Source organism: Colletes latitarsis, chromosome 2 (assembly GCF_051014445.1).
Source record: "Colletes latitarsis isolate SP2378_abdomen chromosome 2, iyColLati1, whole genome shotgun sequence".
Lineage (NCBI taxonomy): Eukaryota > Metazoa > Arthropoda > Insecta > Hymenoptera > Colletidae > Colletes > Colletes latitarsis.
The window spans coordinates 13462067-13475765 of NC_135135.1; the positions used below are offsets into that span (position 1 = coordinate 13462067).

General features: G+C 38.6%; 1 protein-coding gene across 2 annotated transcripts in view; it reads left to right on the forward strand.

Annotated features, from left to right (window-relative positions):
* The window catches only part of Glurb (metabotropic glutamate receptor B), a 357471-nt gene that overhangs the window by 150881 nt on the left and 192891 nt on the right, over positions 1-13699 (forward strand). For both annotated transcript variants that reach the window (XM_076783796.1, XM_076783795.1), the window contains exon 3: positions 9510-11258. In XM_076783796.1, the coding sequence (XP_076639911.1) occupies positions 9536-11258 (1723 nt within the window). In that variant the 5' untranslated portion in view covers positions 9510-9535. The remainder of the gene's footprint in view (positions 1-9509; positions 11259-13699) is intronic.

A 13699-nucleotide genomic window follows, 5' to 3' on the forward strand; every position in this document is an offset into this window, starting at 1 on the left:
AGCAATTCGTCGAATTAAATATGTACGCGCGGTCCAATATAATAACAACATTCTCCGCAACAATCGAATAAAAACAGCTGCGTTGCAATTTTCATCAGATACCTTTCATTCGCGATGTTTGCGTCCAAACCGTTGAATAGACTACGATGAATTGTTATTACGTAACAAACACAATTTCCAATAATTTACTTCCATCGTTACGGCTTTGATTCATCAATTTCTTCAGAAATTTAGAGACTTTATTACCATATTTGCACTTTGTACCAGGCTCAAACATTGGCCATCTTTTTTTTTCGTTGAGGTATTTCGATAGTTGGAAGTGAAATAATTTTTCATTTTATTTTTTATTTCATCAAATATTTCCCATACAATTCTTCACGTATGAATGTTCGATATCTACAATGCAAACGAAACAAGAGAATAGAAAGAGAAAGGAATATAAAAATCGTTTTCGAACAAAGTAATTTTGGCTCTGCTTCGATATTAGAACTCCGATATGTTTCTTGCAATTTGACACAAATTAAAGGATGCTAGAATGGCGACATCTATTATTTAGGATAAACAAATTGAACATACGAACGACACGATTCGTATTTACGAGCGGAATAGCAGGGGTTTTGAATATATTGGATATCGTAGAAATATTGTAACGTCGCGGGAGATCTTATTTATCTCAAGCGTGACATCTTCCCGAGCTTTTACGTAAAATATTCATGGCTGGGAAATAGCTTTTTAGACGCTATTTTAAAGTCATGATTTATGTTTCATCTCGGATGCACGCTGCGTTTACGAACCTCGCTATACTTTGCCCATCGAGTACACGTGTAGGAAATTTTCCAACTAAAATAATCGCGAGCGTATACGACTCCCGTGGAATCTCCGACCACCGTACGCATGAACTTTCACCGTATCCGCGGTTTCCCTTTCTTCCCGTCGACCTCGAACTCCGAGGGGGGATACAAATTACAGGATTGGACAGTCGAGGGGAAAAGGTTGATGGTCGATGCACGTCCAGATCGTCCATCAAACCCTGGACCCTCGGGCTCGCACAGCCTGTCGACCCTTAATTTTCTCTTTACACGAAAAATCGTTGCAATCACTTTCGTTCCGACTATCGACCAAACAGCCCACCGAAATGCTAATCTCGCCATTTCCAATTTATTTCTACGTGTTTGGAGATATTACAAGCTGAGGGATGCAAATAACATACGGTTATTTATTTTATTTTTGCTCATTTTACTATCATCCGTTTCTTCAACCCTTTCGAAGCAAAAGGTGCCAAATTGTTAAATTTCATAACTATGAGACCACTCACTCGTCATCTAGAGGCCAAAGTAAGACGAAAATCAAGAATATCAATTTCAAATCATTCTAAAAAAATTATTTTTAGTTGCAGGGGTCAATTACAATCATTTTTGGTGAATACGTATATCCCTAAAATCCTACCCATTTTCGAGAAAAAAATTCGAGTAGGTATTGAAATTTTTAGACGAAATTAAAAAATTTCAAATCATACTAAAAAAATTATATTTAGTTACAGTGGGCAATTACAATCATTTTTGGCCATTATACATACCCCCGAAATCCTACGCACTTTCGAGAAAAAAATTCCTTACCGAAAATATAATTTCTGGGCAGATATGTCTGCCCGAATTTTCATGCAAATCTTTAAAACGTCATAACTTCTGAACGGATTGGACGATTTTAATGTTTAAAAAAGCAAACGACGCGTATTTTAGTGTAGAATATGTAGAAATCGCAAAAATATTCGAAAAGTTGCTCCTTGTCCCCGCAAAATGAGAAAAACCCCATAAAAATGGTCCAATTTTCAAACAGCCATAACTCCTACAATTGTGAATATATTTCAATGAAACTTTTTTCTGAAGTAGAGCTGATAGGTACCTACAAAAAAGTATTAGACAACTTTTCTGTAGGGCATCAAATAAAATTATCAAAAATGAAAAACTAGTTTTTAAGAAAAATCGACAGGGAGTAGGTGCCTAAATTTTTTGACGAAAAAAAAAATTTCAAATCGTTCTGGAAAAAATATTTTCTGTTGTGGGGATCAATTACAATCATTTTTGGTGAATAGACGTACACCCGAAATCCTAACCATTTTCGAGAAAAAAATTCCTTACCGAAAATCTAATATCTGACCATAGCGTTGATATGTTTCACTGAAATTTCAAAAAAATTTTCAAATCGTTCTGGAAAAATTATTTTCGGTTGCGGGGGTAAATTACAATAATTTTTGGTGAATAGATCTACCCCCGAAATCCTACCCACTTTCTAGAAAAAAATTCATTTTGTGCGGAAGTTTAAACGTTAATAACTTTTTAACGAAACCTCAATCGAGAAATTAGTATTTTTGATTTTCGTCTTATTTTGACCTCTAGAATCTCCCATTAAAATTTTTCTCAGGGGTGGCCAAACACCCTGTATATTAAAATCATATTTTTACACTCACGAGGTATTCGCAAAACAAATCTGCTTTTTTCGTGGCCATTCCATGTAGGAACTAATTTAAACAAAATTAGATGGTATAAGTTTGAAAAATTATTTGGAATTAAATCGTGAGTCAAGGGATTAAATGGCAGGTGAACAAGATAAAGATACTTCCAATTATTAGGAATCCATTTATGTGAATAAAAATGCAGTTTTAATTCTTAAACAAATTTGGTGCCACCATAATGATGACATAAGTCTCCCCTAAATTGATATGGACCACATCGAATTTTAATTTCAGTATAATCTCTCGACGTCGAACGCAAAGTGTGATTGATTTGGGGTAGAACGACCCCTACACTATTTTCGATTAAAATTCTTCCGTCGTTTTGCAGAAATTCCTCGATATTCATCAATAAACTTCGATATAAAAATTTTACACTTTCCGAAAAGTGGTTCATTGAAAACAGTATTTATTCAAACTCTCCAAATTTATAACAACATTAAATAACACATATATTATACAGAAAAACAAGCTTTACGAAAGTTCGTTCGAAACCTATTTAACTATTTCCCATAAATCGTCCAGAAATTTTTAATAAAAATCATCGATAACTTTCTTGACGTGGAAGCAACCGAGTGCAAGAGAGGCCAGAAAATTGGCACAGAATCTTCCTAGGAACTATCTCTTGATTCAGGATCATTTTAACTGTCCCCGAAATAATCTATTTACGTCAGAGATGAAATACAGCGAGTTCAACCACAAATGCGACCTGTTCCATCATGTTATCAGAGAACTGATAAACTATAGTCGTGAATACACAGCGTTGTGCGGACGTGACGCATGGCAAAGACGTCAAGAGATTAAGATACAATGGAACCGTCGATTATCCGAACGAACAATTAACCGAACGTCGATTATCGAGAATGAGTGATTATCGGGACCCGAAACGAGACGTGTGCCAATAACATCGCGGGCCTAACAATAACAATAAGCCATACATCAGAGGAGATCAAGAGAATCTATTTACGAGAGAGATGCATCGTTATCATGGAGTCACTCGCAAGCTCGTGAGGAACCAGTCCATGATTTCACCCTAAATTCTGACCCGTGAATGCTGGCGATCGATCGCGTGATCCCCTCTGAAACAGGACTAGTAATGTTTACACTTCGAGGCAACATATACTCCGTGCATGAACAAATATCGTGACCTGCAAATCATGCCTGGGGGACTCGGGTGTTCCAGTTCAGAGAAGTCTCGAAATTCTTAAACGGTAGAAACTTAGTTGACGAAGACTGTTATTAGAAGAATTTAATAGAAATAATAGTATCATGTAAGAAGAAGAATAACGTGATATGAGTATAGAAAGAAATTACAAGTTATTTAATTCACATAGCATTCAGTGTCTCTAGAGAAGTGGTGCAGTAAAAATTTAATTTTATATGCAAAAATGAGTCGACAATGTAGAACAGAATTCGTTCGTGCGATGCATCATCGTCGAGAAAAACGATTTCTAAAATTCGAGTGGAATACAGTACGCTTGGTCATCCGAGCAAGTAGAAATATCGAGCTACGGTCAGACAGGTTTTCAAATTCAGTTTCCTCGAAAACGAATCGCTTTCGGAAAAAATTTCACTCCACGTTTTCGACTTATTCCTTCGTGTAGAATATCATTTTATACAGGATGTCCGGTATCCCTGGCGGCACAAGTAGAATTATGGTAATTCTACGGAAGACTCGAGAATATGGAATAAAATTTGCTCGTACGACGTTTGGCTATCGAAGAAAATTTATTTTAAAAATTTGCCAAGTATTTGTCTGTTTTCCCGTCGATGTTACCGTCTAATAATCCGTTAGAGCCAGTTTATCGAGATAATAGCAAAGTCAATGTTCGCGAAGATCCAGAGTAAGTAGAAACAACAAGAATTAGTCAGACGCGAAAAGACTTTACTTCATATTATCCTCTGGTTTCCTGGTATCGACAGACCATGCTCGTAGTTTTTATAGTTTAACTATTTACGTATTAACGTTGACACGAATAGGAAAAGAAAGATGGTGCTGTGTGAATACTCCCTTGTCGGAACAACGGATCTGGAGCTCCTTGCCGTTCTTTGAAAGGCTTTCCTCATTGACAGCGGATTCTGTGCCAATATTGAGCCGGGTTGTCAGACGAATATCCCACGGCTTCATTCGAGACACTTTCATCGAACACTATTGTCGGTGAAGGGAAGACGAATCAGATACGGGTCACAGAATCCTTCTGCATTATGGTATTTAACTAGTGCGTGTAATCATCTCTTTGTATTATGCATTTATACCAGCAAACACTCGCGACCTTGTGTCTTCCTTTGGTAATTGTTCTGTTACAAGCCATCGAAATCCCCCAATCGTCCACGAGCATGTGCTCTCATGACTTGCCTAATTGCATTTCGACCTGCAGGTGTGTACTCTGATCTACGGATCCTTGCAACGGAGGGTTCAAATCAGGCGTTGAAAACTAGTTTAATTTTTAAATTTGAATCTTATTATTTCCCATTCCATATAATATTTATTTTTACAACTCTCAGTTTTATGTCTCACAATAAATGTAAGAGTGTAAGTGCTTTTAGTGAAGCGACGTCATAAGTTTGACATTCATCTTCTTTTTTGTAATTTTACACCCAAGGTAATGCACTTTAGTTCACAATATTTGTTCACTTATTGTCAACGGTAGAGTTATTGGATAATACGAGTCTAAAGATAACTAAAGTACGAGTAAATAATGGCAAGAGTAGGATAAATACTAAAAAATATCATACAGATTTAGCAATAAAAATGAGGCAGCTTAGCGAAAGCTCTGGTCGTGATCACGTATCCTATAAGAGCACTATCGCACATTGGCACGTGCCTCGACAAATCGTTTTTAAAGAAAAGACTTATGTGGCCATTAATCGTCCTCCCTATCCGCAGCATGAAAGAAGCACTTCTTACTTCACATACAGTTATAACTATAGGTATTTATTAATAGAACGTGCGCCTTGGAGCGTTTATCAAGAGACAAAAGCACATACGAGATATTTAGAAAGATGAAATATACTTATTATTGATTACCACACAGTGAAAAATGATCCTAACGTAATTGAAAACATAAATTACCAACTATCATATTACGTATTGTCAAAATTTTATAACACCCAACTTGTCAAACTGACTTACAGAGCCAGTAGAGCACACAAACACGAGGGTTGTTCTATAAAATATGAGACAAGAAGAATAAATAATACTGATGTACTATAAACCACCCTTCGTATTTTCATTAAATCTAAAACCAACAGTGGGCACAAATACAAGGGTTGATTGATAACCAAGTTCTCCAAGCCTGTAAAATATGTTTGAGACCAGAGGAATCATTGAAACTAATTTCAAAATAAATTTACTATAAATATACACATCTATTTTTCCACACGATCACCATTTAATCCGTCGATCGACCCTCGCATTTTCATTAAATTTTATTCCTCTTCCATCAATCTATCCAAATTCTAAAACCAACAGTAGACACAATTACAAGGGTTGATTGATAACCAAGTTCTCCAAGCCTGTAAAATATGTTTGAGACCAGAGGAGTCATTGAAGCTGATTTCAAAATAAATTTACTATAAATATACACATCTATTTTTCCACACGATCACCATTTAGTCCGTCGATCGACCCTCGCATTTTCATTAAATTTTATTCCCCGTGAGTTAGCGACTTCCCTCGATTTATTTAAATTCCACAGCAACAATTGGCCATGCCAGAGGCATCCAATCTCCGATTCCCCGGCAGGTTGGGCCATGGAGATCACCCGATTTTATCAATTTAACCGGTAGCCAGACTCAGACGTTCGCAATATAACAGGCCAGGATACGAAATGAACTCCGTTTCCGAAGGATTCAATCCTATCAATCGCGGCGCGCCCTTCGTCGATAAAGGGACCTCTGTCGTCGCAAAGCGTTCCAATCTCAATCTCGCGACACCACGGTCGACGTTTAGTCGAAAACGCGTTTGGGCAAGGCGCGGGTGTTCGTTGAACGGCTTACGCGATCCAAGTTTCGAAGGAAACCCCGGGCGATTCGTGTTTAAACGTTGGAAGACAATCGACGAAACTTTGGTACGAGTTCGGAGTGACTTCGTCTGGCGGTCGACACGCGATTCAACAGTTTGCCGATACGTGTACCTCGCCCTACGTTGCGTCGGAACCCTTTCGGTTAAATTCTTCCCTTCGAAATACATTATTCAAGCTGAGGGCAATCGTGCAGATTACAGGATTAAATTTCGGCGACGGTCACTTTGAAACTCGTCACCTAGGGCACCCAGTTTTATTTGTATGCTTGAAAGGAAAACTTATCAAGGTCCATCTCGATTCTACAATTTGTATAATTTTCTGTTTCCCTTCAGAATCATAAACGCTCTCGTACTTAGGAAGTGTTGCTTTGAATAGATTTACATGGTCCTTCCAGAAATTTCAGAAATTTTTCCTTCCTGACCTACATACTTCAATTCTCTCTGCTGATCCGATTAACGAGACTAAGGATTTGCACGCTAACTAATGAATATGCGAGGCTTGAATTTTTAGAAATTTTCTCATTCGAAACTCTGGTTTACAATTTACGATCACGTTAAAAGTCTATCTTGTTCGCTGCTCTCTACTTCGACTGTAAAAATGTATTTTCTCTTGTACGCTGATTTTTACCCGTGTAAATGATCGACGGATGTATCGATCGAGTGGAAAAAGGACTATTAGATCGTCAACAGGGGCGAAGTCAATCAACGCGTCGTATCGTGGCGGAACAGTGTCGACGGTATTTTCTTGGAGTGAAATCGCAATTTGGCGATGGTCCAACCGACCGAAGACATACACTTCCACCGGCTCGCGGTCTGAATAACGAGGTGTTTCGTCGTCCATCTTCGCAACAGGAACTCTAATGGCAATATTCCAAGCCTGACCGAGGACTGATAGTCAGTCGGGGCTATCTCGTACGGCATCGCTGGCCGCTTTAACAATTCGCTCCAGTGGCCGAGACCAGCTAAGCGATTTCGTTCCGCAATCCCGAGTATTTCCCCGTCGCGTCGATGCAACGTGATTAATAACCCACAACATCGCATCACTTAACCTTTTAACACCGCTCTAACAACATTCTTAAAGGGGGAAACCATTGTGCTGAAAATAAAGGCAATTTTCAAGAATTTTTTTGGCCGTAATCAAATTTTCTCTTATAAATATTGAATGTTGTAAACAGTACATTTCTTGACCTACTTCCTTTAAAAATTACGTATTAAAATATTGATTATTACAGCTATAATAGGAACCAGCGTGACAGGCCACGAAAATTTTGTTAAAAAGTAGTTACATTTATTTATTTTATTTGAAGTCGCATTAATTGTCAAGAATTTTTTGAGCGTAACTATGAAACTTTTTCTGATAAATGTTGAATGTTTTAGACAGTACATTTCTTGACCTACTTCCTTTAAAAATTTCGTATTAAAATATTGATTATTATAGCTGTAATAGGAACTAGCGTGAGAGACCACGAAAAATTTGGTAGAAAGTTGTGATACAGTTATTTATTTTATTTGAGGTCGCATTAATTGTCAAGAATTTTTTGAGCGTAACTATGAAACTTTTTCTGATAAATGTTGAATGTTTTAGACAGTACATTTCTTGACCTACTTCCTTTAAAAATTTCGTATTAAAATATTGATTATTATAGCTGTAATAGGAACTAGCGTGAGAGACCACGAAAAATTTGGTAGAAAGTTGTGATACAGTTATTTATTTTATTTGAGGTCGCATTAACAGCTCTAATTTTCAAGAATTTTTTGAGCGTAACTATGCAACTTTTTCTAATAAATATTGAATGCTTTCGACAGTACATTTCTTGAACTACTTCCTTTAAAAATTTCATAATAAAATATTGATTATTATAGCTATAATAGGAACCAAGTGAAAGGCCACGAAAAATTTGTTAGAAAGTTGTGGTACAGTTATTTATTTTATTTGAGGTCGCATTAACAGCTTCAATTTTCAAGAATTTTTTGAGCGTAATGAAAATTTCTCTGATAAATGTTAAATGTTTTAGACAGTACATTTCTTGACCTACTTCCTTTAAAAATTTCGTATAAAAATATTGATTATTATAGCTATAATAGGAACCAACGTGAGAGACCTCCAAAAATTTGTTTAGAAATACACGGATGTGTAATTTTTCACTGCAAGTTGTCAAACAAGAAATCGTGGAATTTTCTTAAACTATAAGACACTAGCTTCAGTTGCACGTATGGATTTTAAAAAATTCAAACATGTCTGTTTTTCTGTAGTAGCAAATATTCTGTATGATTTGTTATCTATTGTGATTTTAAAGGAGCTAGGTATATTTTTAGCATCGTCCGGATCTATATAAATCTGTCTTCTAAAACTTAGTATGTATGACAGGTCTGGATCTGTGATTCCTGCTTTTAGAGGGGGTTGTTTTTGAGGTTTTTCATAATAGTACGATGCGTTGTACGAACTAAAATCCTCCTTAAAAAAATGCAAAATTGTCGAAGATGGCTCTGACCACAAAAAAATAATGCTCGCAATAAATTTCTAATTTAATTACGCAATAACCATAGTTTAAATAATTATTATTATGAGGAATGTTAGTTCATACGATGCGTAGTACCAAAATATTATGACCAAAATATCATTCGATTTTTTATTCCAGATCAAAGGAAAAAAATGTTACATTGCATGCCGATCAACGCCATCGATATAAGAAATAACATTATCATTTCATCCAAAGTCGATAAAACGTAACGGAAAAAAAATATTTGTACTTTGAAATGTTAAAGAATATATGTGTGAAGTGGCGAAAAGTTTCATCAATCCCTCAGGCTACAAAAAAAATTGTCAAATATTTCATTTCACATGAATCTACCCCCTCAATCTGGATCTATGCGCGTGAGAATCTAAATGTCATAGTGTCCACTATGAACTAGTATCTTTTGTAACTCAATGATTACTTTGAACAGTAAATAAATAGTTAATTATTCTCGTTTCAGGGCATGATCGCTGCGGGAGAAAGGTGATGCGTCGAAACAACTGTTGGCTGGCCGTTTTGGCCGTTTCGACGGTGCTGCCGATTCTGCGTCACGGTTTGGCGAGGGAACGGTTCGCGATCGATCGCGAGAACACAGAGGTTCTGGCAAACCGCAGCAAAGCCGCTTACGGGACCGACGAAACCGATTTCGATCATAGCGCGGAACTCGCCGTGAAAACGTCGCGACGGAACGAGCAGTCTCCGTCGAAACAATGCTCGACTCCGCAAACTGGTTGCGTTAGCACAGACGATGCAGAGCTCGTCGAGGAATCTAGACGCGAAAATGGAAACGCGATCTCGAAGGAGGTTCGCGGGGATCCGCGATCGTCGCCGTGGATCTCTCGCGGCGCGACAGAGGACTCCTCGAGGCAAATTACAACAGTTCAACGAACACCCTCGAAGCTAAAGCAAAGAACTGGTGATCTCGAGAGTCGAAATAACGATCCCCGAAACGGATCGACCGTTAACGACGCGGAGCTCTCGAGTCTCGAGACGAGATCCGCGTACAATTTCCTGAACGGTGCGCAGCACAGAGTGTCAAAGACGGGTTCCAGTGTTTCGAACGACACAGAAAACCGTGTAAAATCCGAGAGTTCAACGTCCCTCGAGGGACGTCGGCTCGAGGACCCGGAAGGAGCCTCCGCGAAACAAAGATCGACCGCAAACAACGATGATCCGTATGACAATAGCGGTCCCTCCGCGACTCTCGCCTCGAGCCGCGTCCCGGATTCCGTTCGTCAGCCAGCCACCGTCGACGGAAAGGGAAATTTCGAAGGATATCGCGTGGACAAGATCGAGGACGCGTCGTCGAGCCGCGAAACTTCAAATTTCAGAGAAAAATCGAACGTCCGTGGTTCCTCAATTTCTGAAAACTCGACGAGCGTCGTTGCTGACGAAAGGTCGGGGGTCGACGATCGTACCACGTCGATCTCGTTAGCGGAAACGCGGAGCACGACCGCGGAAAATTACGAGGAAAGAGGAGCCTTGGTAGCCAACGAGGGGCTTAATGGCTCGCCGACAAACGAGCCGGTAATTGTTTTCGAAGACGTCGTGGATAACGAAGCGACGACGAACGAGGTTGATCCGTACAGGACGACGGAAGTCACCGCGCGACCTCGAAAAAACGCGACGTCCGAGTCGTCGAAGCGCAGACGAGACTCGAGCACAAGGTCGACGCCTGTAACGAAGATCGAGTCGATCGAGAGGCTCGAGGATCGGTCGATGACGATTGGCGGCACGGTGACCAATCCCGTGGCTTCTTCTAGCCTCTTCGATGTCATGTTCAGACCGACGGAGCACAGTCGAATGAACAACGCCGCGTCGATCGTTTCGAGTATGGACGTCGATCGGTTCGCGGCGCCAGACGCGACCGTTGTTTACGTGGGAGTCGATCCCGCGGCGAACGCGTCGAGCGTGGGCGGAGATAACGCGACGCACAAGCTGGAAGATCCGTGGCCGGTTAAGCAAAGCGTGGTCGTCGAGGGTGACTTGGTGCTGGGAGGATTGATGATGGTGCACGAGAGGGAAGATCACGGTACTTGCGGGCCAGTGATGCCTCAGGGCGGCATACAGGCGCTGGAGGCCATGCTGTACACGCTGGACTGGCTGAACGGTCGTAATATCGTGCCCGGGGTGAAGATCGGCGCTCACATACTGGACGATTGCGACAAGGACACTTACGGGCTGGAGATGGCGGTGGATTTCATCAAAGGTAGGCGCATACGTTTCTTGTACCGCAATTAATGCCACGTGTGATGGAGTGAGTTGATATTGTGATTGACACGATGGGATAGCTGGTTTGTGAGTTCCGAGCGAGCTTAATTGCTAATTTCGCGAGATTTGGCCACGCAGGCCCTTTGATCGATGCATGGCGTCGTTCACTGAAGATTTTGCGTTATTCAAGGGATGAATTTTTTGTGTTGGCGAAAACTTTGAGATTGGGCAATTGTAAACTACACAACTTAGAATTCGTTTTGCTATTTTTGTAACCTATGAATTCAAATTTATTTCCTTCGACGTTTCAAATGGGGAATTTTAGTTTCATAGTGGAAAGTACTGTCACCCCACGAGAAACTGAAATTTCGAGAGTAAATAATATATTTTCAATGATAGTAGTTAATGGTACAATTAATATTATTCAATTATTTATGGATGATCTATTATATTCAAATATTATTATAACATTTATTAGTAATATTGGGGTATCTGATAGTGCTAAATAATACAGACTTGTTTTAAACAATTAATATTGAGTTTTCTAGAAGTTTGCCTACGTATCAACATAAACAGAAATAGTTCAGGGGATATTAATTCTATTTGATACCTCATATACAAGAATCATTTCATACGTTAAGCGAATATGCCTTTTATTAGGCCTTGTTTGCACTTACGGTATAGTCATCGTTGAATTCACATTAAACTCCCGTCTTTCAAACGTCTTTTATCTATTCTTTCCTCCGCTTTCTTCGATCTTTCCGCTTCTTTCACTGTCTTCAGTTCGCTTTCGCCTGCATATAACGTTCCTTTCTTCAATTAGAATTCCTTTTGTTCCCCAGTACTCGCTTCAACACCGTGTTCGTGTCTATCTCGGTCCATTTTCCTCTTAATTCTAGCCATTTGCCTGAGTTAACAGACAAAACAAAGGCCAAACGCTTCCGTTTTAATTTAATTTTAGTTGCTAACGGATTAAAATCGCAGTTAAAAAGAAATTGAATCGCTGTTACGCGCGTGTAAACAATTTAAATTCATCCGTGCAGCGTGCAAGGAAAATTGCAAGGCTATTTAAAAAACAGTCGGACATACGAAAATAGAAAAACATTTAATTACAAGATACAAGAGATCAGCTTTGAAAATTAATTTTTTACTCGTCGAATATGAATATTTCTTAGCGTTAATTTCTCACACTATAATTATGATTAATTCCTCTATATTACAGACGTAAACTAAACACAATCTACAGACACTGAACAATCGAATATTTAAAAAGTTGTTTAAAGTCAATGAAACATGTAACTCCATATCTACGAAATTATTATTCAGATATTCGATACCTAATAGTATTTAGCTTATGAAATATCTATGTACCGTCGTACATATTATCTGTTATTACTGTGTGATATTTAACAAATGGAAGAACCGGAAATGTAACGAATGGCGATCGTTCGTAAAGCGTGTTTCATCGGTTTCGATGAACTCGGACAAAGTTACGAGTCTCGTATCTCGTTTCGAGTTTGTGGGATGAAAGTAGCCTCCCAAGTTTCATCCCTCTGATGGGTGTCTGCGAACTACGGAGATACGAAAAACTCCTCACGAGAGTGTTTTATGTTACTTTTATTTAAATTAAACCTACATACGTGCCTGTGCTCGTAAAAAACATTGAACAGTATGAGAGGACCTTTATAAAAGAAAATCCAGATACTTTCCTAGTACCGAAATCTTAAATAAATCTCCGAAGAAATGACATAAAAGCAGACTAAAATCTTTATATCGCACTATACAGGCTGTTCGGCCACCCATGGGAAAAATTTTAATGGGAGATTCTAGAGGCCAAAATAAGTCGATAATTAAGAATATCAATTTCTTATCTGAGGCTTCGTTAGAAAGTGATTTAAAAATTAAATTACAAAAGTTCGATTCATTCTGAAAAAATTATTTTCGGTTGCAGGGATCAATTACAATCATTTTTGGTGAATACACATACCCCCGAGATCTTACCCAATTTCTAGAAAAAAATTCGAGGTGTGAAATTTTTCGACGAAAAAAAAAAAATTTCAAATCGTTTTGGAAAAATTATTTTCCGTTGCGGGGGTCAATTACAATCATTTTTGGTGAATAGACATACCCCCGAAATCCTACTCAGTTTCGAGAAAAAAATTCCTTACCGAAAATTTCATGTCTGACCATAGCGTTGATATGTTTCACTGAAATTTCATGCGTATCTTTAAAACATCATAACTTCTGAACGGATTGGACGATTTTAATGTTTAAAAAAGCAAACTACGCGTATTTTGGCGGAGAATATGTAGAAATCGCAAAAATATTCGAAAACTTGGTCCTTGACCCCGCAAAATGAGAAAAACCCCATAAAAATGGTCCAATTTTCAAACAGCCATAACTCCTACAATTGTGAATATATTTCAATGAAATTTTTTT